This window comes from Ceratotherium simum, chromosome 5, assembly GCF_057802395.1.
Source record: "Ceratotherium simum simum isolate JZ-2026a chromosome 5, ASM5780239v1, whole genome shotgun sequence".
Lineage (NCBI taxonomy): Eukaryota > Metazoa > Chordata > Mammalia > Perissodactyla > Rhinocerotidae > Ceratotherium > Ceratotherium simum.
This window is the reverse complement of record NC_141904.1, coordinates 40,817,864-40,844,336: the sequence shown is the minus strand read 5'-3', so window position 1 is coordinate 40,844,336 and position 26,473 is coordinate 40,817,864. Positions and strand designations below refer to the sequence as shown.

Here is a 26,473-nt window from a genome sequence, read left to right as displayed (position 1 = left end):
TAGTCCTATGGTTTGTATCCTCATACACCGGGTAAACCAGTAATACTATCATTAAACGGAATATGCTATATGGATGGATGGATGAACGGATGTAGGTTTTAACCTTCTCCAACAGTGGATTATTATGCCATATAGTTTGAGATGTGCTTCACATCTCACCATGCTTTATAAATCTCTTTTAATCATGCAAAACAGACCCACATGGTTATTAACCCCAGACAGAGATCACGAGGCACCTCTGTAAGGCATGTCAATTAAAGTTTACAGTGGGTCAGGGAAATGATTCCTGGGGCTAAATTTCTGGTTTGAAAACCAGAAATACCTCTGTCTCCCTCATATGTACCCACCTGGGCCAGTTTTATGCTTCTAAAGTGAGAGAAAATCATTTACTAACGTGATGTGAGCCAAAATAGTGGTTTCCCTAGCAACACTCAGATAATTAACATGAATAATGTGCCACTTAAAAAAAAAATTACATGCCTATATCCTCACTGACTTTGCTTGCATCTATTTGGCCCTAGCTCTGGCTCGTTTAATAACTCATGTAGTGGTAGAATCAGTATTTACTTCACAGGCCATCCTCTTTCTAACGAGGCAAACCTGGGAAGCCAGAGGGCCCTCCCTGGCCCTCTAAGCAGCTCAGGCTCCCTCCTCTCACCCCATCTGTTTAACTGTGAAAAGAACTGCTGGTTCCCAACTAACAGAGGAATTCAAATCCTCATCAGCCTTTACTTTAGGAGTAGTTTCCGGAATCACTAAATCTTAGGACATCTGGAACAAATCGGGTTCACTCACTGCAACAACTGGATTAAAGACAAAGAATACTTTCGGGGACAGAGGAATTCCCAAGATCTGTGGGCTGCTCAGAGGTCTGATGTCATAAGACAGGGGTGATGTGCAGCGATGTACGACTTGACCCAGCAATGGCGTGGTGCCACACATAAGGTGCCTGTTAAACCCGGCCACCACACACTCAAAATGTAAGTTGATCTGCATCTCACAGAAGCTGGCAGGCCAGACAACTCAAGAGAACCTAAGTCAGCAGGGCCACCATGGGCCCTCATCAAATAACTCTGTCACGGCCACAATTTTTCTCTGCTTCTAGCTCGAGAACCATATGGAGGACATAAATGGTCACAGACAGTAAAACATATTGAAATTACAAGCCTCAATGGATTCTGAATCTTTTATCCAGTGAGGTGAGGCAGCCATAGGGGAAAGGAGAAAGTAGCTCTTCCCACCTGGGTACTCTGGATCTCTGGAGTCCTTAAAGGTAGAAACAAGAATACACACACCAGACGTAGCACTTTGAAAACCTCATGAATGTGCCCATTTGTCCACAAAGTGGCTGCCACAGTCACCACAATGCCAAGTTTCTCTGCTTTGGGCCTGAAACACTAGTTTTCTTGAGCTCATCAAAGCTCTGACAGTTACCCGTGGCTTTAATAAACCAAGAACAAGGAACGAATGTTTACTTCATTATCAGTGTATTGTAGATGCTGGAAGCCACAGAGTCAGAGAAACACTTCCCGCAGTGGCTTCCAAGTTTGGCCCCATATTAAAAAGGAAAAATGTAACATGACAACAGCCTTATAATGAAGTCCCAATTCTGGATATTTAAATAAAAATCTTTTGTCTACTCCAGTAAGCAGAGGAAAATATTTGCTTTTCTAATATGTTTCTTTTCCTACAGTCAGGGAAAACCACTAGAACAGAGGTTTTTAACCTATTTTTGTGCTACCAGATACACTTGGCAGTCTAGTGAAGTAAATGGACCACTTCTCAAAACAATGTTTTTAAATGCATAAAATGAAAAATAGGGTTACAAAGAAATCAATTATACAAAAATACAGCGATAATTATATTTAGAAATGTGTGGTTTAGTAATATGTGTTCTTTTTTTATCACACATTAAATAATAAGATTTGGCAGTAGATCTAATAACTACTGTAACTTTGAAATAGGGATGAATGTAAATGATATTTTGAAATATCTGCAACACTGTAACTTGATATGAAAATATCAGTGATTTCTATGTGACAGTCACAGGTCCTGCTAATATTACTGTGCTTTGCTGTCCACATTCACAACTGAATAAAAGGCTAAATTTCAATTTGAAGTAAGTGAAAATAAAGATGCCATTGTTTTCCGATCCACGTTCACAGAGCCCAAGAACCCTGCACAATCACCAAGGGGACATGGACCTAGGTTAAGGACTTCTGTCCTTTGGGAAGGTGAGAGGGAGGGACTGATTTCATGATGCCAAGGAGAGGCCATGTGGAGGGAGGGAGGGATGCTCAGCCTCTGACCCCAAGAGGAAAGGTGAAAAAGGGCATTTCTGAAAGATGCATAATAATATATTTGTACCCACTGTTGATTTCATTCACCTCATTTCTATTGTCCCAGGACTAACAAGGAGCTTTCTTTAACACTGAGGAACCTGGGGAGGCTGGTAAGGGAGGTGCATAATGAGAATCTTCTCCATCTTTGCTTAGGTGGTTAAATTGTTTGTGTTCTTCCACATCAGAAAAAAATTGAAATATTTAAAAATTTGTCTTTCATTTTTTTCTTGAAGAAACACAACTGTCAACTGAAACAATGGCATTTGCCTCTTGTTCAAATTTCACTATTACAGAAAACATTCTCAAAACAGAGCCCAGGGCTCCTGGTGAGGAGGGCCGATTACTCCACCTGAATACCAAGTGTTCCCTTGTGCCTTGAGCACTGTGGCTGCTTTCAGTTCCCACCAGTGAGGACATTTTGCGGTGAAAGCCGTCACTCACAAGGGTGTCCCCTCTCCTTTCATCCCTTGTGTCTGGATAGTTTTCTTTAAAAACAAAGTCCCAGAGAAGAAGCATCCAGAAGTAATCCTAGAAGACACAAAGTCCCACTCAACACCCAAAGGGACCTCCTACACATCACTCCACAGGTCTGGTTTTTAAAACTCCCAAAGACACCCCCACTCCATGGGGGCCAATAAAAAGCCCATGAGCAAGTGTGTCCCCTCACTAATATCTGATAAATACATTGGATTTGGTTTCCTTTTGAAACTCACAGTCCTAAAAAGAAATCAGACTGCCTAGCCAGGAGATCTAAGAACATAAACAAAGAGAACGTGAGGTCTAAGTTCTATAGCGTCTCAGGTTGGGTTCCCTGGAGGCAGTCTCTGACAAGGATTCGGGTGGTTTATCAGGGATGCCAGGAGGAGCAGGGAGTAAGGGAAGCAGAATGGGGCAGGGAGGAGCTGAGCAAGGCTGTGGTCTTGGGTCGAGTCTAGCCTTGGCCTGACTCACAACAGGGGATCAGGAGCACCAACCACAGCATGGAATTACTCACACTTGAGACAAGGGGGCTGGCTTTTTGTACCCCAAATTAGTCAGTCATTGGCTGAGGGCGGCCCCTGGGTGTAACCTCCCAGGCAGAGTGACTCCCAGGAGGCAAGGGCCATTCTCCAGACTAGAGGAGGACCAGCTGTGAGCTCGCAGCAGCCAGCACTTAACGGCAGCTGGGAACGTGGCACATGTGGAGTAAAAGGGATCTGGGTGTGGCACCAACAGCATCCACCCAGCCTCGTCATTTTCGGATCAAGATCACCTGGAATGGAGTCAGGGAAGAAGGCTCATAAAATCTAGAAGTTCTTGACTCAGTACTGTCCCTCTTGCTGCAATCGCAATGAACCGATTATGAGCAGTTCATATTATACCCAAATCTGTCACCTTTGGCTCTGGGGTAAGGGCCAGTGACCACTGCGGACAAAGCAAAGGGATTGTCCCTCCTCAGCCACAGCTGTCTTGGGTTTTTCATCTGTGGAGAGCAGCAGGGCCGCTTCCTCATTCGCCTGAGGTTGTTGTACCAGATGGCCCAGAAAAAACTGGAGAGATGCTAATGAGAGGATGTGTACACAACAACAAGAAAAACGTGTGGGGGAAGATTTATTCCAGAAAACAAAACAACTGTGCATCTTCAGAGTTTGGCTTTTCTTACAGTAACTAAGTCTGCTCCAGGATGGGAGAGTCCAGTATTAGTGGCAAGAGACCAAAAGCACAGTCACACAGAATAAACTGCAACAATCTTAGCAAAAAGAGCACGTGGCTTCCCGTCTGCTCTTGATTTGAGAGAAGGGAGGGATCCAGTTGCTACATTCTCTTGATAGGTCCTTTTCTTAGGCTGAATTTCCAGTGAGAAGGTAAATAGCCATATGATTTTGACCCAGCTGGAAAGATGCTTACACATAAAACCTCCAATGATTGGCTATATTTGGAAGTCAAGGAAAATACTACTGTATAAAATTTTATTAGGTACACCCGTGAGGTGGACCCAGACTTCCCAGGTCGCTCAGCAGGGAGGCCAGCTAGGAGCACATTCCCAGCCTCTTCTGTGGTTGCCATGGTTACTCCCCAGTTCTGCCTTCAACGCTCCTCGACGGATTCCCCATCCTCTCACCATGCCGATGGAAAATCTCGGTCAGTGTCTGCTTAGCAGGGGGAAGGCTATCCCTGAAATCCAATAATTGTTGGGATAGATTTCTGCTGCTCATGTGTGGTGGGGCTCCGAAAATGAAGCAACCTCCACTCCATGTTGTGAGTCCACCCAACAAAGGAAAACGGTCAGTTCCTCGGGTGGTGGCCTGCTGTCCCCAGCCTCACACTGAGGCTGGCAGGCCATGTAGGAAACTGCAAATCAGATCCTCCCTGAGATAGGAAGGAAGTTCCTCAAGTCATTTCTACCCGGTTAGGAGCATGTCACAGTGGGAGTGAGAGGCCAGGTTTCCCTAGCTGCCATGGCTATTTAAAGACAGAGGCCATGGGTCTAATGACTAGAACATTGGACATGAACTCAGGAACCTCCCAGCAGGTGTTTTTCCTGCCACTGCCATTTCACTTTCTTCTTGACCTCAGATAAGTGACTCAAGTCCCTGCCTATCAGCTTCCTGTTCTGCACCTGAAACGCTATGGCTCCCAGTACATACATGAAAACCACCAACAACGAAGAACCTGTGAGCTGGGCTTGTTTCTACCCTGCCTGAGTTACTTTGTGGGACAATGGAGGGGGTATCTCCGAGTCATGGAGTCACCGTCTGTGCTCATCCCAGGCTGGGCTAGAGCCAAAGGCTCCAAAGAAACACAGCTGCATGGCCTGGCTCCACCCAGGACCCTCCCAGGATAATGGAGGGTTCAGAGGCCTTATCCTCTCTGCTGTGGACACATCCTTCCCCTGCCTTTGCTGCTGTCCTCAGGAAAATGTGGACAAAGCTCCCAGCCCTGTTCTTGGCTCATGGATTTTCTCTAAAAACCAAATACCCTTCAGCATGTGGGCAATACGTGGTTATGCTTGGTAGAGGAGGGAAAGAGAAAAAGATGTAGACAAATGCGACAAGAAATAAAGTTACCATAGTAATGGAGAACGTTGAGTGTTTAGCAAAACATGGAAGAAAAGCATTCCTAGGAAGTTAATGGGAAGAAGCCTCAGTGTCAAAAGGTGGTATAACACTCCTCCTGGAAATTCCAGAATAAATTCATCAGCTGAGATTCTTGGAGAAAGCAGGTATAGCAGACATTGTCCACACCCCGCCACCCTATTGACTGTTTTGAATGCTCTTGCTGACTTCCAGCTGCCAATGTCTGCATCTTTGTATCTGAGGGCCTTTTTCCAGAACCAGACAAGGCTGCTGTCTGTCACAAGCTGGAAGTGTGAGGGAATTAACCGTCCCTACCCACCCAACCCCAAAGCAGCCCTCAACCAAGAGTAACTGGTGTACAAACACCCCAGTCCCTTCACTCCTCAGGTGCAATAATTTTGGGAGGTGTGTTCTCCACCATTTCCTAGTGTTTCCCTGCAGGATGAAGCATCAGTAATCCACTGTGGTAGCTGGGTATGATGGACTGATTGATAGCCTCTTTCTCTTCACATCCTTTGTCATGTGACATTGCAGGTCCTCCCATCAGGAAGTAGAGTTTATTTCCCCATACCTTGAATCTGGTTGGCCTTGTGACTTTGGCCAACAGAAAGTGGAAAAGTGACAATATGTGGAAGACAGTAGAGGAACCCCAGCCAACAACGAGCCAATCATCAAAAACAGAGGCACTGACTTAACCTGAAGTTGGCTGCAGACCCCAAAGGGAGCCTAGGTAGACCAGAAGACCCAACAGCTGAGCCCAGCCTAAACAGTTGACCCACAGAATCAGGAGCTAAATAAATGGTGGTTGTTCCGAGGCATGAAGTTTTGGGGTGACTTGTTACACAGCAATAAGTAACTGATACACTGGTGTTATGGCGCATCATTATTGGCAGGCTTCCCTGTATACTTTTCTACTCCCCTACCTTTGTTCTCTACACTTCTCAAATAAACTACCTACACTCAAATCCTGGTCTCAGGGTCTGCTTCTGGAAGAACTCAAATTCAGGATTGAATGCTTCTTCCCTTGTCCTTCCAAGGAACTCCTTCCTATTCCCATTATTATAATGATCATAGTGAATTATAATTACTGTTTTCATGTGTGTTTCCCCTTCTAGACCAAAAGCATCGTGATGGAGTAGCTTGGCTGGTACATCCATAGCAAGTGCTCCACCAGTATTTTCAAATAAATGAATATATCAGCACCGTGTCACTTCTTGTCAGGTGAGCAGAAGCGAGGCACCCTGGAAGGGTACTGCACCCTTAATACCTCCTCCAGCCTGTGAACGTCTCTTTGCTTGCCTTACTCTGCTGATCACCTTCTCACCCTCCGCCTAGGTAACTCTCACAGAAGGACCACCCACACATGCATTCATCCTGGATGAGTTCCTGAAATGTGGGAAAGACATCTGCTGCCTCCTATTAGGGAACCCACCCCAGAGCAAGGGCAAACGCTTATTCTGAGAGGAGAGTGAGGATAAGCAATGCTGCTTCTACTCTCATTCAAAAAGTTATCTTCATTGGAGCATTTCACCTTTCTTTCAAGAATATACCACTGAACAAAACCATTCTTGTTTCTAGGGATTCCAGAAATAGCAACTACAAAAGCCAGCTGCTCTCAATCAACAAACGTCTTTTGTACTTTTTTTTTCAGATCTGGGGCAGACAGTGAAGGAAAAAAAATAATAAATCACATGGCTAATATTCTGGCAATGGCAAAAGTTTCCCAGGTTTCTGATCAGCTCCCACTAACCTTCCTTCATAAAATAATAATAATAATAATAATAATAATGCTAATAATGATAATAGCAACGATGTTACATCTGAGAAAACTACTGACATGCCAGCCATGAGCTCACAGTCCAATCTGAGGCCCTCCAACGAGGGAAAAATCCAGCCTACGTGGATTAAGAATGTGCTGACTCAATGCAAGGACTGCCACTGACCCAGCAGGACAGGGAGCTAATGTCTCCAGAGAGAAAAGCTATAGAATAGGACCTCATGTGTCAGACAGCACATGAGGGAGCATGAGTGGGGCTGGATGGAAGTCATCTTTGATAATGGATTTTTTTTACCCATCCACCATCTGAATTGGGGATTTTTACACAGAGGAAGACTTTTCCCCCAAGGTCCCCAGCCTTGGTACTTCTGGTCCGGAGCCAGCTGACATCAGACCCCAACAGCAACTGAGGTCAGTGTACAGGAAGAGAGCAGGATACAGACTTAGACATGCCCAGCTTTAACTCCCCCTTCCACCACCAAGAGCCCTTGAGCAAGTAACCTGGCCTCCTTGAGCCTCTGTGTCCTCCCCACTAAAAGGAGCGTGATAATATTTACTTCTCAGTGTTGTTGAGAGGATTAAATGAAATAATAATGCTAGCTCTCATCTACAGAGTGCTTACTATATGCCAAGCACTTTTGGAAGGACTTAATAGGTTTTAGGGCCGGCTCCGTGGCTTAGCGGTTAAGTGCACGCGCTCTGATGCTGGCGGCCCGGGTTCGGATCCCGGGAGCGCCCCGAGGCACCACTTCTCCGTCCAACGTGAGGCCGAGTCCCACGTACAGCAACTAGAAGGATATGAACCTATGACATACAACTATCTACTGGGGCTTTGGGGGGAAAAAACTGAATAAATAAAATCTTTAAAAAAAAAATAGGTTTTAATTCATTAAATACTCAAAATAACTTTATAAGGTGTTGCTATTATTTCTCCCATTTTACAGATGAGGAAACAGAGGCACAGAGATGTTAAGCAAGTTGCCGAAGACTGTGCAGCTGGTACGACACTACAGTGCATTTATGTATACCAAGGACTCTATGGGGTACCTAGTGAATGGTAGGTGCTCAATAAACAGGGGTCTCTTCCCTTTCATGAAACAAGACAACTTTACTTCTAGCCTATGCTGTGCAGTTGATGATTCTGGCCACTTTGCCACTTTCAAGAAGGAAAACAATTTGTTTCAGGCTCTAAATAGTACCTTTCTGGGTGCAGTGATCCTCCTCTTGAAGGCTGGTCCTTCATGGATGGAGCTACCCATCCCCCAGCCAAGGGTTTTGGGAAATGCACTTGACCCCCCAACCCTCACCGCAATAACAGCATTACTAAGGCTACGACCATAGGACTATTATATGTGGCCGCTAATTTCATAAATATTCTACCGTGTCTTTTCATCTCCCTTAAGAGTTCTTTCATCACTGGAGTTGGCTAGCCAGAAGGCAGTGAAATGTTCCACTGGTCTCCTATGGGATGCATCAAAAAAAAAAAAAAAAAAAAATATATATATATATAGTTTAGTTCAATTGCCATAGTCTATATTTTTCTTTATCTTAATCACATATGATGTATTCTTAGATACTGTGAGTATTCAGGTAGACAAAACAAAACACAGTTGCATCATTTTATAAACAGAATTTTCAGTCCTATTTAATAGAAACTAAAAAGCTTTATCCTTATTCCTTGACGTTTTGGAAATGGCATGGTTTGGAACTCGGCTTGAGACCATTAAAGACTGTGGACTTTTAATTGAAGAGTTGATTGTTTTAAGAGACAACAGGCTGCCAGAATTCATGCTCTCTGGAGAGAAAAATAAAAACATCCCTGAGTCCCAGTCAGAGAGAGCATTCCTGGCTTGATCTCTGGCGTCTCTGGGTGACCCAATCACTCCCAGATGTCTTTCCCTCTGTCTTCTCAAGACAAAGGTCTTCAGTCTGGTGGGGACTTGGCTCCTTCCAGCCACAGCACCTTGTACTGCCCCGTCTACCCAGTCATTGGAAGGATCTTTCACTGTTACCCCTCTGCTTCAACTTACAGTGCAGCAGTGGGTCACAGCTAACATGAGAGCTAGGTTCTAAGGACAGCATGAAAGGCAAACATTGTTACCAAATTGCCCTTTTGAAGCCCTTGGGGGGCACCATGGCGGAGATCAACACAACATCTCTCGTAAGTCCAACCCTGCCAAGGGTGCTCCTGCACTGAGACAAAGGGTGGCCACCCCACGGACCTGTGCCAGGGGTAAAGGAACTGTGAAGGATGCAGAGAGGAGCTGACTCAAAACTCAAGCTGGAACATACTTTCACTGAGTGGAAGAGAGGACCAACTGACCCACACTATCTCAATTTGTCTCTCTCCTTGAGCATGCCTAGCTGCATTCTTACTAGGTTAAATGCACACATGCTAAGATTCTGCTATACTCCCACTGGCTTCAAGATGAAGTCCAAACTCATAGGTATGTCACAGTCTCATTCCTCCCTCTCTCGCCTACCTCATTTCTCACTGTGTCCTCCTGACCACCTCCTTCACTCCAGACAGCTGTGGATCTTCATGGGACTCCTGCTTTCCACACCTCCATGCCTCTGCTCACATTTTCTCTCTGCCCGGAATGCCTGGCTCCTCCTCATTCCCCTAATTCCTCTTCTTGGAAGCTGCTCCATGGCGCTGCAATGACTCATTTACCTCTCTTCTAGCACTGACCATGTGGTGCCACTATCACCCAGTTGCCCTCTCCCACCCACACTGTGCACACCAAGAGAGCAGGGCCCCCACATTGTTCATTTCTGCAGCGTGGTGCTCAGTACTTCCCTGACTTAATGAAGAAATGTACATCCCATCCCATGCAATAATGAATCAAGAGAGTTAAACAATAACTAAAGCAGTTCACTTCTGGTTCAAGCCAATAAGCCTCTGCCAACCAAATTCAGAGCTTGGTTTCCACTAGCAGTTCACTGCCTGTGCCTTCTCTCACTTTGTGCCTGGCTCTACATGAAGGTCTAGGGACAGCCAATGGAACTGAAACCATGGGCATGGTTTTGTATCTCTACTTATCCAATTACTAATTACTGTTTCTCTGATGACTCCTCTGGGGACAGCTGTGGGCCCAAGAGGATAATGAAGGTTTAATGGGGGATCCAGCCAAAAGGCTACTTTGAGAGACCAGGGGGCCTCCTGGGAAATAACTCACTCTAAGGAGAAGCTCAGAGCTTTGGTCCAAGGACTTTGCTTCTGAGAGTCAGCAAATCTCCTCACTCGGTCTCTAAGTCTCATGTCTGAGTTCTAGGAAGACAGAATTGCAAGGAAGGCGGAAATAGCCCCCAAAACTATGAGGCATCAGGAAAGAGACAGAGCTACCCTAATCTTTACGTGGTAAATTGCGTTACTAGTCCCAATTCTTCACCCCTCCCTATGTTTGTGCCCTTTGCCCTACAACTTTGCAGTTCCTCTCAGTAAAGGAGCAGAGAATATTTTCCTGTCCCTTTGGTCACATGACTTGCTGTGACTGACAGAATAAGGCTGCAGTATGAGTGCACCAGTTCCAAGCCTAAGCCTTAAGAGTTACTGCATGTTTCTGCTTGCCCCCTTACACCGTTGCCATGCCATGAGAAGAATATGCCCAGGCTAGCCCACTGGTTTCAGTAGGACAATGAAAGACACGTGAAGCAGAGCTGAACTGGGTCACCTAAGCCTAGCTGAAATCTGCTGAACCCCAGATGCATGAACAAGTCAGCTAAAATCCAGCTGAATCCAGCCTGGACCAGCTAACCCTCAGCTGACCTGCAGATGCATGAGAATAAATGATTGCTCTTCTAAGCCATTGAGTTTTGAGGTGGTCTGTTATGCAGCATTTTGTGTGTGTGTGTGTGCGGCTATAGCTAGCTTACACATATGGGGTCTGGGCCCTGGCCACCACATCAGTTGTTCTCGCAGTAGTGACTACTGGGCCTACAGATCAGAAATGGTTCTGACCAACACTCGAGAGGCCAGGGTGGGGCAGAGGAGGCAGCTTAGGCACAAGTTGACTTACCGACCATGAGCCTCGGGTTTTAATCCTAATATATGAAAAGCACAATTCAGTAGAGATGGATTCGACCATCTACTAACAGGCAGCAGGAACTTCAGGACTTCTCTAACCCAATATTTAACCCTGGAGCAAGTGAACGTTTCCCACCACATGAAGTTTTCTATGATTCAAAATAAATTTCTAACATTTACAGTCTGCCTGAAGATAAAACAAATCCATCTATTTTGGCTTCATGTTACTTTTTCCCTAAAACACTTTTTTGGAAGACCTATTTAAAACTAAAATTAATGACTTGATAATTTATGAACCTTCTTTAGAACTGGTTTCTCTAATAATCCCAGGAGGTCCTTCTTACTAATGTTAAACAATTCCAATATCCACTCCATGAGTTTAAAGTAATTTTTTAAGCTTGGCAAAACATGTGCCACTTTAATCTACTACCACTGTCATCCTAAGTAAAAGTGATGCTAATTAACATTTAAGTGGTTTGGAGGAGTAATGTGTGCACGCATGTGTGTGTGTGTGTGTGTGTGTGTGTGTGTATGTATGGGGCAGGGGTTACACCACCTTTCCCCCGATAAACTCAAACAAAAGAAAAAGAATCTTAGTATTACTTTCCTTTGGTGAATAATAGATTATTTATCATCATGAGTATAAGTGTCCTAGTGTAGTCACTGGTTCATGGTGGGATATTTCTTTCATTCCACCCAAACTTAATTCTCACGGTTACAAATAAAGGGATACAGTATGGCATTTTAGAGAATAACTATCAAAATTGATGACTGTTTTTGAGAGATGGTAATAAATCATATGGAGGGGTTTTCTAGCTCCAAGGCTAAAACAATCTTTCAGGAGGAATTGTCTCGAAAGGAAACCATTCTCTGAAATGTGGCTAAATGATTCAGGACCAGCACCTTCATCCTGAAAGAAGTCTAAAATAAAAGGTTGGCAAAGAGGAAACAGAAGGCCTCTGTGCAGTTCACCTTTAGCCTGGGGGCTTCACATACTGTGGGAGGAAACCCTGAAACAACAGAGAGATTGTCGGTTCACTCGAATCAGGACAGCCTGCCCCTCTCCTTCACCCCCTCCTGCCACAGAACCACTACTTGCTGCTAACGCAGACACCATTGTTAAGTGTGGGAAAAAAAATAAAAAGAAACTTTATGTAAGTCAAATCATATAAGTTATCCCAAACAGTTAAATATTGGCAATTTAATACGGTTCAACTTAATACAATGAGTAAACGTAAAATAGTACCCATGCACAACCACAAATACTCACAGAAATTAAAAATATAGGCTAAACTGTGAGCTATGTGGAGTTGCAAACAAAACAAAAATGAAACTATCCCCCAAAATAATAGCTGTTGTTAAAATTATTGCATAATATACACTTTTTTAAAACCACAAAATATCTTGTAACCCATCAATTCTATTTACCCTCTCTGGTGGGGAAATCTGCATGTTCAGGCTTTGAGCCTGGACTCAAGACAAAAGAGCTTCCCAGAACGATGTCATGAAAGGAGCACTGACTTACCTGGAGAGCAACAGTTGACCCCGCAGCTGCAGGTCAGCGGCACAATCCTCCGAACGGCAATTCCTTTCAAACACAGTCTATGAAAGAGTCACAACAGGAAGGTCAGAACAGGATTTAACAGCAAATGAGTAAATAACAGCCAACCACTTTCTTCCAAATCAGTGGGTATCCTTCCTGGGAGCCTACTCCCAAGAAGCCAGCTCCCCAGCATGGTGAGGGGTCCTTCTCAGGCTCCAAGGAAACCCAAATCAATGGTGGTCTTGACTGCAGAGTGCATTCCTTATTTGATTCATTTCTCAGTCTAGTGAAGTGCTTCAAGTAGTTTTTTTGAGAAGGGCACATGGTAGGTGTCCTTTATATCTCTGAGAATATCTTTAAATGCTCTAAGATGTGAGTGATTGATAATCCATTTGAGTAAAGAATTCTCAGATTACAGTCTGGTCATTACCCTCTGTTTGCTGTCTTGGGGAGGCAGAAAATCTATATTTGAGATGGGTTCTGCCTGAGCGATGGGATTGTACTGTAACTTTTAGTTCCAGAGGGAAAAGTCAAAGGCAATTAGACCATTAGGCTAAGGGCACCACAACAGGGCTGAAGCATAATCTTAGCAGGGGAGACAACCACGAAACATGTAACGATCAAATTAATTAGTTATGATGGAGATGACCAGCAGAAGGAGAAAGTGCACAGAACTACAAGAGCTTACAACAGGGGCCCGAGCTGGTCAGGGACTCAGGGGTGTGGTTTTGATTTTCTCATTGGAGGATGACAGGACACGTACTAGGTGAACTAGGTGGAGGAATTTGGGATCGGCTTGTGGGGAGGCCCTGCAGTCTGAGGGGTGGCTGGCATGAGAGAGCCCACGTTTTGGTGGGGCAGCCAGTAGTTAACAGGAACACAGTGTCCTTTCTCTAACCAAGACTGGGCCTCCACAGCCAACACCCCACCCAGCGCTGGGGCTTGAAGCTCGGTGTGCCAAACCTGACATCTTCCAGGGGCTTGTGGAGTGTGCCTGAGCTGGGCCTATCTGTGGAGGTTGGCCGGGGAATCAGGCGCAGCATTTTGGGAACAGTTACAGTTTTCTTCTCTTTATGGCACACGGCAGGTTTGTCAATCCTTCTCTCAATCTGGTCGTAACCTCTTTGATGTTTCTAATCTATGGACAGAGGCTCTCTGTGTTCCAGACTGACAGACTCTTCACTATTGTCAGACGGCTTTGATCACTTCAGTGGGATTTTGGAGAGAAAAGCCCGTGGCCATTTTTTAGTTGTAATATATTCACCATTAAACTTCTTCATCACTGCTCATATTTGTGAGTTTTTTCCCCCCAACAGAACATAGTTCCAGGTGATTTGTTCCCCTCCCACAGGATAAGTCCAGGCAGCTTCTTAGAGAGCCAATGTGGACTCCAGCAAACTTACTGGCCAACAGACAGTCTAGACCTGACCAGACAGAGTAATTTTGCCTATGGAAATTCATATTCCTGTGTCACATTTCCAAAAGAATAAAGTGTCCCAGCCAACATTCCCTGCCTTGACTGTGGGGGGAAAACTCATGGAAGTCTTGGGCAAAAAGAGGAAATTCCCATGTTCTTTTGGACACTCTGGGGGCAAGGAGAGAGCCAAATTTCCAAGCGATTTCACTATAAGACATTTGTGCTTTATTTGCCATCTGAACCAAGGAGGAAGTGGATATGAGGACTGAACGAATATCTCAGGCAAGAGAAAAAGACTTTTTGAGGTTAGGAATGAAGTAAAAACACCAAAGGTAGCTTTCCCACCAAGCTAATGAAACCTAAGCCTGAAGGTCCCTCACTGACATGCCCATGCCAAGGCCTTGCACCTAACTTTGCATTCATAATTTTACATTCTTTTTCTTCAAGAGAATCTCTCCTCCCAAATTGTATAAGCTTCTAGCCCCACAAAACCCAGCTCTGCCCCGGGTGACAGGCTCCTCCTTACATGTCTTTCCCATTTCACAGGTGAGAGAGACAGTTTGACTTCCCCACCTTTGGAGGTGGGGTGAGGTGGGATGAGGGTGGGAAGCAGATGAGAAGTGACGAAGAGGATGTGACCTAAATCCATCCTGTGGTATACATTCTGGTGAGATCTGGTCCCCGCCCTCCTCACCTCCATTACTCTGGCTCTCTCATGCCAGCCACCCCTCAGACTGCAGGGCCTCCCCACAAGCCAATCCCCGATTCCTCCACCTAGTTCACCTAGTACGTGTCCTGTCATCCTCCAGTGAGAAAATCAAAACCACATCCAAGTCCCTAACCAGCTCGGGCCCCTGTTGTAAGCTCTTGTAGTTCTGTGCCCTTTCTCTTTCTGCTGGTCATCTCCCATCGTTAACTAACTAACTTGATCATAACATGTTTCATGTTTGTCTCCCCTGCTAAGATTATGCTCCATGAGGATGGGGACTATACTGGTCTCATTCACCTCTGTGCCTGCCTTCAGAGCCTGGCATGTAGAAGCTCCTCAGTCAACACTGGATGACCACACAGTGCTCTGAGAGATGGGTGACCACTGAACTGGGGAGCCCAATGGTGGGTACCCCCATTTGGGCCAATGCTAATACACTGCTCATCAACACCAAAGCTGTAGCCCCCAACCAAAGCACCTGTCCCTCAGCTACATGCAAGTGCAGAGCCTCCCAATGAGAACTGGTCACTTTGTAAAAGCTCATTGTCCTAGGTCTGACTTGTCCTTTTTCCTTTCCCTGAAACTGACTTCTTTAGCTATTAAGTCCTCCAGTACTGCTGAATTTCCATCCAAAAAAGCAAGCACTGAGTCCGCCATATAAATATTGATGTGCACACACATGCACATATGGGTATATATATACATACACATATGTATACACACACATGCATTATGTGAATACTTACACTGACCAGCTAAAATTAAGCATAAACGATGCCGAGAAGATAAAGCATGAGCTTAGAAGTTAGTCTAGGACTCAATTCTCACAGTTATAAAGTGAAAATAACAGCATCAGTGACTGTCTTGTTAATCCAGGTCAGCATTTAGCCAGGGGTGGGAGTTTGCACGTATTATGCTGTTTCTGTTTTAGACGCTGTGCATCACTGTTTATACCAGCAAACGTGAGGGACAGCTACAGTGCATTTGAACGAATGCCATGAGGCTTCCCTGACAGTGAAGGAAGACGACCATGAGGGAGAGTCAATGTGAATTTATCTCTGTGTAGACGACTGTCCTTTCCCAACATCAATGCACAATGTCTCCCATTGTACTCTTTACAATGTGACTTTAACACTCCTCCCATAGAGTTGATGCTCCCCCCGCCCCGCCCCTGCCCGCCCCCAAATCTGGGTGGATTTGTGGCAGCAGCAGAAGTGATGCTATGTCACTTCTGAGGCTAGGTCATAAAAAGCAATAGAGGATCCTCCATGTTCTCTTGGGGCATTTGCTCTTGGAACGTGGCCACTAGGCTTTGAGGAAGCCCAAGCTTCCCATGGAGAGGCTCACATGGAGAGACACTGACAGCCAGTATCAACGAGAGCGAGCCATCATGGAAGTGGGTCCTCCAGCCCCACTGAGTGTCCCAGATGACACCATGTGGAGCACAGACGAGCTATCTCGACCAAGCCCTGCCAAATTTCAAATATATGAACAGAATAAATGACTGTTATTTCAAGCCACTAAGTGTTGGGTTGGTTTGTTATGCAGTAACAGATTATTAGAATACTTTGCAACCTAATGGGCCTCCCTAAGTTGGGCAATGGTATGAACAAAACTTGGCTAAACATCCAAGCCTGGCAAAGCCTTGGCTTAGGCAAGACCCTCCCCTGGCTAGAAATGCAGTTGTCTTACAGGTAAAACAGCAAGACACCAGGGAATCAAGAGACCTGCGTTATGCACTGGGGAGGCTGAAGTTGAACCTCACTTCCTGTGCTCTGGACCTGGATTCACCTCTCTGGGCAAATGACCATAGGAAATATCCTATGGAACTTAAAAGCATCTCTCCAGGCCAGAAGGGTGGGCAGACTGAAGCCTCAGAATGCTAGCTGGCAACATAGTTTCCAGGAGCAAGCAAAATCCACTTCTCCTATATAAAGGACAAAGAGTACAGGCTCTCCATGAAGCCAATGGGCCAAACTCCCATTTTTCCTCTCAGAAAACAAGCCCAACGGGCTACAACCCAGGCCTCTGAAAAACTCCTCCGGCCTCTTCTACCTACATCTCCCGCCTTCTGGGCAAACACAAGCTTGGCTGCCTGAATCAGACGAATCTCAATCCAGCTTGGAAGCAGTCTTGCCCACCTCTCTCTAGCCTCCACCTGCTGGTTGTCGAAGCCCTGTCAATTTTTTTACCCAGAAGAAGACTTTCTAGAAAATAAAAACAGATCTAAGAAGCCATCACCTCTTATTCCTCTCTGCTTAAAGGAGGTTAAACTCTTGTCTCTCGGGAGACAACTGTTTCCTACCTCAGGCTTTGGAGAGCTGTGGACTGGACACCAGAGCCTCCTTAGCCTCATGGACTAGATTTCCCTGCTGGCTCCTTCCTCACCCTGGTCTTCTCCTCAGGTTTCCATGGAGAATAAAGTTTCTTTTTAAAATCCTTTCTCCAGTTTCTCCCCAAATCTTTACTCTACTTCTTTTAGAACACAGTTGGCAAACTTTTTCTATTAAGAGCCAGACAGTAAATATTTTTGGCTTTGGGGGGCCAGAGGGTCTCTGTTGCAACAACTCAACTCTGCTGCTGTGCAGTGAAAGCAGCCATAGACAATATGCAAAGAAATGTATCCTAATAAAACTTTATTTACAAAAAAGGGTGGCAGGCTGGATTTGGCCTGTAGGCTGTATGTGGTTTGGCAACTCCTGTTCCAGAATATTTGGCTATTGGTTTCCTCATTCTCTTCAGGCCAGAAAAAAAAAAAAAAAATACGAGTCCAGCTCAAGTAATATTTCGCTGTGAGTCACAGCACAGAGGCTAGAGCTGACTGGGCCTTTCTCACAATGCCGTGGCCACCAAAGCCAGGGCAGCCTTGGGGACATGTGATTTGGGGCTGGCAGCCCAATGGCTGCTCTAGCCAAAGCTGACATCAGACAGGAAGTCATCCAGGTGCTCAGGCCTTGGGGTGCCCTTTTGTCCTACTCAAATCTGCACTGGAAAAATCTTCCTTTCTGATCTAAAAGGAAGTAGGAGTCTTAGTCTATTCTAGCTGTAATGCTCCGAGGAGGGTCAGTTTCTCAGACTCGGTGATATTAGCTTTAAATATATATATAATCATTGACATAGGTTAGATGCTGTTTATAGAGTTGCTATGGCAACCAAGTCCCATGCTGATGCCTGAGAAAATAGGACAATTGGATTGGGTGGGAATAAATGCTCTCCAAATCCCACTCCAAGGGGCCCAAACAAGAAGGCTATTTCCTGTGAGACATTTCCTGATGGGCAATATGACTTTGCAGAGGGTCTCTGCCTGGACGACAGGAGGAACGTTTCTGAACTGCTGTTCCTCCCATAGTCCCATATAAGCTCCCAGGGACCCCAGCCATATGTAATTCATGTCTGCAACCCCCAGCACCTAGCATAGTGTTGAAAATTTTTTTGTGTGTTAAGTATCATAACCTGACTGTAAGAGGTTTCTCCCTCCCAATTCTGTTTCAACAGGCTCTTTTTCCAGAATCCAACATTGTCCTTAACGTAGCACATTATAAGAGTTCAGGGTGGTCCCAGGAGTTTCGCTCTCTTCAGCCTCGTGCCCAAATGAAAGAAAGAAAAATCTAATCACCTGGTATTTAAAATCAGGTCATATAGACACAGTTCCTAAAGAATATCATATGCACAAGAATAAATGAAAGACAAATACTTTGTGAGATTAAATCTGAGAAATTCCTTCTATCTCAGGGTCTGTACAAATTTTCCTTTCAGATTTTGAAATCATGGGAGGAAAAACAGTCCTGTCGGTCTCTCTCTAAACACAAACATGGCACCAATTTTGCTTCATGCCCCTATGGAAAAACTGGAAGTGATAAGTTCCTCTGTTCTTGGGCATCCTTTGGTTACTCCCTGGCCTTGCAGTTGGTAGAATAGTCCCCTCTGTCTAAAGGCATCATTTTGATGATCCAGTTCAACTCCATGAAGAACTGAGTGGGAGGCTGAGCTGCTCAGAGAGGTCCTGGCCCACCTGGGACTGCACCTGGCCTTGGGGCTTGCCCACTGCCCTCTCCAGGCGTGCTTGGGCCTGGGTGGCCTTTTACAGGCCACGTTCCATGCCCCTCTACAGCCTCCAACTTTTAGTATCAGCCATAAACTCTTCCAGGGACCTTCTGCCTCTCAGGACCAAAAATTCTCTCCCTTGACTTTCACCCTGGAATCTTTTGTCTTCTATATATCATTTATTATTAAGTTGCTCTTAATTAGTCAGAAAGGGGCAGAAAATAGAACCAACAAGTTCAAATAAAGGGGCTGGTGCTGTCAGAGAAAAGGAAGAATATGCTAGCTGTATTTCTAAAACCTGCTGAGCCAGATGTACTCAGGCAACTGGGAGTAAGCAAGATAGCCCCAAAACTAGAGAGGATGCCAGTGAGACTTCTCCCCACCTATCACCTAAATGGGGCCCTGCGTACAACTTCAAACAGCAAGTGACTTGTGTTTGATTTCCTGAATCATCTCAGAAGAGAACTAGAGAGGGACTAACATTTCTTCTCCAGCCAGCACCGGCCACTGTTCGTATGTCCTTGCTTGTTCACACACATACTCCACATGCTTGGGGGTGAGGTTTTCAACAAGGCAAGACAATAAAGACGACAACCCAATGGGCTTGAAGATTCGGGGGAAAATCACTATTCTCTTCTAAAAAGAGTTTTGGAGGATCAGAACACAGTTTTTCCATAAATTGCAAAGATAAAACATAATACTAAAGAAGAAAATTTGCAAATTTAACAGGTCACTCCAAGATCTAGTCCAGCCTTTGAGAGGCAGGAGTCCCCTTTCCTTTGTTCTTGGGGTTAACCTTGGAGGGGAAGCCTGAGACCCAGAGATGTAGCCAGACTTCTCTGCTCAGTGAGAAGACTGAACTACTTGTTTTTCCTCATATGTACTTGAAACGATGGTTTTCACACATGTTTCACCATGGTGCCCTTTCTGAAAAGATCACCCAGAAGCTGATGCCAAACAGCTGATGCTTATAAAAGTAGGTTGATCTGGTTGAAATAAGGATGGAAACTTCTTCCTCTAACACTCCTTCCTTCTCCTCCTTTGCTGGCCCAAATTGCTCCCCTGAATCAAGGTGTATAATTTGGATCCTCCAGGTTGGATGGTCTCTGAAACCTGTTGGGCTCTGATGTCTCGAGTTATTTTGCTCTCTCCTCTTCCATCCCCCCAACTCTGCAGCTTTCCATCCTTCTGCAGAGACTTTACATATGATAATGAAAATAAACCTTAGAGCTGTAAATAATGGCATTTTAAGCTGGCTGGGCACCTCAGCCGGGACAGTATTACCTAATGCCCAACCTGAACAAACAGTAAGTTTTCACAGGCATGGAGCTGTATTCCCACACACCCGGGCATTGAGGGGTCTGGGGTGGATGGAACTGATGGTGATGACTTCCAGCACAACAGAGACCCAAAGTTTATGACTACAATATAGTTTAATATTAGAGTAAAATAGCTCACTTTTCACTTGAAAGATGACAAACAGTGTTCTCAACATAGCCAATGCCTTTTCTTTCACCAGCCATATTTCTTCCATTTTGTTTTTCAAAAAGTAGACTCACACAAGCACAGATGTACTGTGGCATAGCTAAGTCACCGTAAATCAAACGCCATGCTCTCCTGCCTGGGAGGAATTCCCAGAGAGCTCATGGAGCACATTTCTTTCAATTACAGCATTGTTGAATGCTGGTGAAGAAATTCTGATATGATGCTCAACCTTCGCAGGACGACCTCACCTTGTGTTCTTTCAGAAGGGCTCTTTCAACTGAGATAGACTTACTGAGCATCCACTATGGGCCAGGCATGATGCTAGGCCCTGGGGATCAACAACAAATAAGATAAAATAGATCCCTGCCCTCATCAGCTTTTCATTCTAGCGAGGAAGACAGAAAAGCAAACAGACAAAACAACAATGAATTGTGATTGGTGTCATGAAGGACTCAAGCTAAAACAGCTAATCAAGCTAATAATCAGGTAATACAGGGTAGTTGGGGGATGGTTCTCTGAGTTGGTGACCTTTTGGCTGAGACTTAAAGAATGAGGAACTGGCCATAAAGAAAGCATGGCAAAGAGCTTTATAAAAGAGATATCAGCATGTGCAAAGGCCTGAGGCAAGAAAAGGCTTGGTAAATTTGAGGGTAGCTGGAGTGCTGTATGTCCATAACACTGGATGATGTTGGAAGGCTGAGGCCCCATCATTCAGGGCCTTGCGTACCTTAGCAAGAGTCTGGATTTTCTTCTAAGGGTAGAGGGAAGCTATGAGGGGTGGCGGGGGGTATGCAAAGAAGTAACCTGGTCCAGGTGAGGAATGATGCTGGCCAGGACTAGAGTGGTGGCAGTAGAGATGGAGTAAAAGAGGAGGGATTCATGCACCATTTGAGCTTGTGATGGTACAGCTGGCTCTCAAATTCTGGTTATAATGGTCATCTCCATATCACCCCCGTCTGGTGCCCCAAGTGACAGGCATCTCTGGGGCTGAGAAGCAAGGGCCAGACAGTCCTAAAGATCATGATAGGCCCACCTGAGGAACCAGCCAGAACCGTTAGCGAGTACCATTGCCTCTCACCCAGGGAACCTACCTATGGACCAGCTGACATTGGACACAATGTTAGCAGAAAGGAACCAGCTTCAGTGAAGCACCTGCTTCCTCCAGAGCCCCAGCTAGACTCACTCCCGTGGATTGCCTCATTCTTTCCTGGACAATGCTGTGAAGCTGACTTGTTACCTCCACTCACTGGGGAGGAGACAGAGGCTTCCAGAGACTGGGTGACTCATCCTTCCCAGAAGGGAAGAGCAGAATCTAATGCTATCTCGTCATTTCAGTGATTCTCACATACTATTTCCTATAATCCCACAATGACCCAGAGGTAGGCAGGGCAGACGATGGCACCTCAAGTGACAGGAGATTAAACAGGGGCTTCTCACGAGATAAGTGACTTGCCCCATGCCACTGGGTGAGTACATTCTGCTCCAGGCTGGGACTCTGATCTTCTCACTCCAAAGCCTGTCCTCCTTCCCCAGAGAAGCCAGGGGAAGAAAGTAGCCCTGAGGTTCTCTGAGGTGAGGGGTATTCACTTTCCATTGCTGCAGTAATAAATTACCACAAATTTAGCAGCTTAAAACATGACAAATTTATTATCTCACAGTTCTGTAGGTTAGAAATCCAGGTGGGCTGGGCTGGTTTCTCTGCTCTGGGTTTCACAAGGCCAAAATCAAGCTATCACCTGGTCTGGGCCCTTATCAGGAGGCTCTGGGGGAGAATCTGCTTCCAGGCTTATTCAGGCTGTTGGCAGAATTCAGTTCCCCATGGTTGTAGGACTGAGGTTCCCATTTCCTTACTGACACTCACCAGGAGCCTCTCAAGGCTGCCTGCATTCCTTGTCGAGTTGCACCTTCATCTTCAAAATCAGCAATAGGAGGTCAAGTCCTTCTCATGCTTCAGATCTCTCTCCTTCCCCTGTATCTCTCTGACCTCCTATTCTGCCTCATTCCTCCTGTCTCCAGCTGGAGAAAGACTGGGCCCATCTGGATAATCCAGGATATTCTCCCTCTATTTTAAAGTCCATAACCTTAATCACACCTGCAAAGTTCCTTGTGCCATAATGAATCATATTCACAGGTTCTAGGAATTAGGGTGTGAACATCTTTGGGGGACCATTCTGTCTACCACCTGGAAGTCCAGCCCCAGCCAGGTCTCTTTGGGGACCTCCTGAAGAAGCACGAGAGCAATTACAGTTTCCAAAGCTCTACTCTGTGTATAGGGTTTGAAGACAGGATCTCTGTCATAGCCATTGGTATGCTCACCTGAAGGGGAAAGACAAGGGCCCCTCCAGTGACCAGTCCAATGACAGCCTTGCTTCTTGCCTAGCCCACAGGCCCGCCAGGGCTTTCCATGATAGTTTCATTTAGCTCCATACTCTGTTTCCACAGCTGAGACCAACTAGTAACAAATAACGAGTCAACTCTCTGGCGTGTCAGACAGAACCTCCAAGGACTCACCTGCAAGCCCTTCCTGGGGCCACCGTAATGAGCTCCTAACAGGCCTCCCTAGGTCAGGCAGACCAACCTTCCTGAAGCAAATCTCTGATCTCCCACACTCAAAAAGATGTAATGGTTTCCTGTCCCCTACAGAATCAAGTCCAACTCCTCAGCCAGTGAACAAGTGGCCTTAAACTGTATGACCTTCTCTGTTAGTCTGTCAAGCTCCTCCAGGCCTGAGTGCCCAAATCCTACTTTTTCCTCAAGGCTCTGGCCAATTCTCCCCTTCTCCATAGAACATCTCCTTCTCCTCGGCTGGAAGCAGTCGCTGGAGTGCAATTCACACGCACTAATCTGAATCTCACTTTCTGCTCTGTATAAGTTATTCCTGTACTCTCTGAAAGTCCACTGAGGGCAGCAATATTTTATCTATCTTTTCTATCAAGGTGTTACATGTAGTAGACACTCAATTGACTTAATTGCTCTTAGATTTATAGTCCTTTTAAATACTCATCTGGTTAATGGATAAAACAAGTTGGGTTTTTTCGGAATCAAATATCCCCCGAGGAGACAGAGGCAGGTCTCTGTTTTCCTTAAATTTTTAAGGTAAAATGTACGCTCATCAGGCTGAATGTCCTCCAGAGGCCTGCAGTGTCGGAGCTCCATTTTCCGCAGAGCGCCCAGAATCCCAATCAGTTCTCAGCAGCGGTGGTAACGCCACTATTCACTCACGTAGCCTACCACCTACCCCAGAGCCTACTCTCTCCCAAGACTGTTCTTCACACAGCAGAGGGAAGGCTTGGCCTCCTGCCTGTCTCACTTACTCCCACTCACTGCAAAAAGCCTTGGCTCCATCAATAAGCCTGTACTTAACATGCTCAAGTCACTGTCTCCATGTTATATACACAGTCTGTGCAGCTATTCCACCCGAACTAGACCATCAATGGGGGCAGAGCCTGAGTCTAAAAGACCGCCATGATTTAATCACTCCATTGCACAGTCCTGTGTACCAACACGGTGCCTTTTAGTTGAAGAGACTAAGGCATTTAAATCCTAAGATTGTGCAACAAAAAGAATAAAATACCTAGGAATAAACTTAACCAAAGAGGTGAAAGATCTGTACACCGAAAACTATAAAACATTTCTGAAAGAAATTGAAGAAGACACAAAGAAATGGAAAGATATTCTGTGCTCTTGGATTGGAAGAATTAACATAGTTAAGATGTCCATACTTCCTAAAGCCATCTATAGATTCAATGCAATCCCTATCAAAGTTCCAACAACATTTTTCACAGAAATAGAACAAAGAATCCTAAAATTTATATGGAACAACAAAAGACCCCGAATAGCTAAAGGAATCCTGAGAAAAAAGAACAAAGCTGGAGGTATCACACTCCCTGATTTCAAAATATACTACAAAGCTATAGTAACCAAAACAGCATGGTACTGGCACAAAAACAGACACACAGATCAATGGAATAGAATCGAAAGCCCAGAAATAAACCCACACATCTATGGACAGCTAATCTTTGACAAAGGAGCCAAGAACATACAATGGGGAAAAGAAAGTCTCTTCAACAAATGGTGTTGGGAAAACTGGATAGCCATATGCAAAAAAATGAAAGTAGATCCTTACCTTACACCATACACAAAAATTAACTCCAAATGGATTAAAGACTTGAATGTAAGACCTGAAACTGTGAAACTTCTAGAAGAAAACATAGGCAGTACGCTCTTCGACATCGGTCTTAGCAACATCTTTTCAAACACCACATCTGACCAGGCAAGAGAAACAATAGAAAAAATAAACAAACGGGACTACATCAAACTAAAAAGCTTCTGCACAGCAAAGGAAACCATCAACAAAACGAAAAGACAACCTAACAATTGGGAGAAGATATTTGCAAACCATACTTCTGATAAGGGCTTAATCTCCAAAATATATAAAGAACTCATGCATCTCAACAACAAAAAAACTACCAACCCAATTAAAAAATGGGCAAAAGACCTGAACAGACATTTCTCCAAAGAAGATATACAGATGGCCAACAGACACATGAAAAGATGTTCAAAATCACTAACTATTAGGGAAATGCAAATCAAAACTACAATGAGATATCACCTCACGCCCGTCAGAATGGCTATAATTAACAAGACAGGAAACAACATGTGTTGGAGAGGATGTGGAGAGAAGGGAACTCTCATACACTGCTGGTGGGAGTGCAAACTGGTGCAGCCGCTATGGAAAACAGTATGCAGATTCCTCAAAAAATCAACGATAGAACTACCATATGATCCAGCTATTCCACTGTTGGGTATTTATCCAAAGAACTTGAAAACACCAATTTGCAAAGGTACATGCACCCCTATGTTCATTGCAGCCTTATTCACGATAGCCAAGACTTGGAAGCAACCTAAGTGCCCATCAAGGGACGAATGGATAAAGAAGCTGTGGTATATATACACAATGGAATACTACTCAGCCATAAGAAACGACGAAATCCAGCCATTTGTGACAACATGGGTGGACATTGAGGGTATAATACAAAGTGAAATAAGTCAGAGGGAGAAGGTCAAATACCGTATGATTTCCTTCATTAAGTAGTAGATAATAACAACAATAAACAAACATAGGGACAGAGATTGGATTGGTGGTTACCAGAGGGGAAGGGGGGAGGGAGGAGGGTGAAAGGGATAATTCGGTACATGTGTGTGGTGATGGGTTGTAGTTGGTATTTTGGTGGTGAACATGATGTAGTCCATGCAGAAATAGAAGTACAGTGATGTACACCTGAAATTTTTACAATGTTATAAACCAATGTTACTGCAATAAAAACAAACAAAAAAAATAAAATAAAATAAATTATATCTCAATAAAGCTGTTTAAAAATTAAAAAAATAAATAAATAAATCCTAAGATTATCTGGCAATATGACTTCAAGAGCTCCGATGAGTTTATTCCTTCCTATGAAAGAGGTTACATGTTCTTTGTGGAGCTGTTATATATACATACACAGGTTAAAAATCACCTCTGCTTCCTGGAGGGGGCCTAGCTCTCAGAATCTTTCTTCCCTTCAAACTGAGCCAACATCTGGAAGACACATGGAGGAAGACCATTAAATTATCTTTTTTTTTTCCCCCATAATCAGGAAAGGGAGAATAAGCAAGGATCGCTCTCTCAGAATTTTTCTCAGGCTCCTTGACAATCTTCCCAATCTAAGGACAATATTTTTCTTTCATTTTAATTTCAACCAAAGAATCACATGGTTAAAAAAATAATGACCCCCTGCCATACAGCTCCTTACAGTAAGTCCTGCTCTCCAGGGGCAACCACTATTATCCATGTCCATTTATGTTTCTTTTGATGATCATTTCCATATCTCTAGAAAACATGCCAATACTACTACTTCTTGATTTATCAGATTTAGACACTATTTTACCGAATTCCTGCCATGATAAACAAGAATTTATCTCACTTACACAATGGCCCCCTCTCCTCCACCTTCCTAATTTTGACAGGCAAATCATTACTCTAAGCTCCTCTACTGCAGTGGTTCTCAACATTAGCTGCATCAGAATCACC

At 44.7% G+C, this 26,473-nt stretch overlaps 1 protein-coding gene across 1 annotated transcript in view; it reads right to left on the bottom strand.

Annotated features, from left to right (window-relative positions):
* Positions 1-26,473, bottom strand: part of ITGA9 (integrin subunit alpha 9) — a 331,030-nt gene that overhangs the window by 134,030 nt on the left and 170,527 nt on the right. Inside the window, exon 17 of the mRNA XM_004419499.3 lies at positions 12,728-12,804. Within this exon, the coding sequence (XP_004419556.2) occupies positions 12,728-12,804 (77 nt within the window). The remainder of the gene's footprint in view (positions 1-12,727; positions 12,805-26,473) is intronic.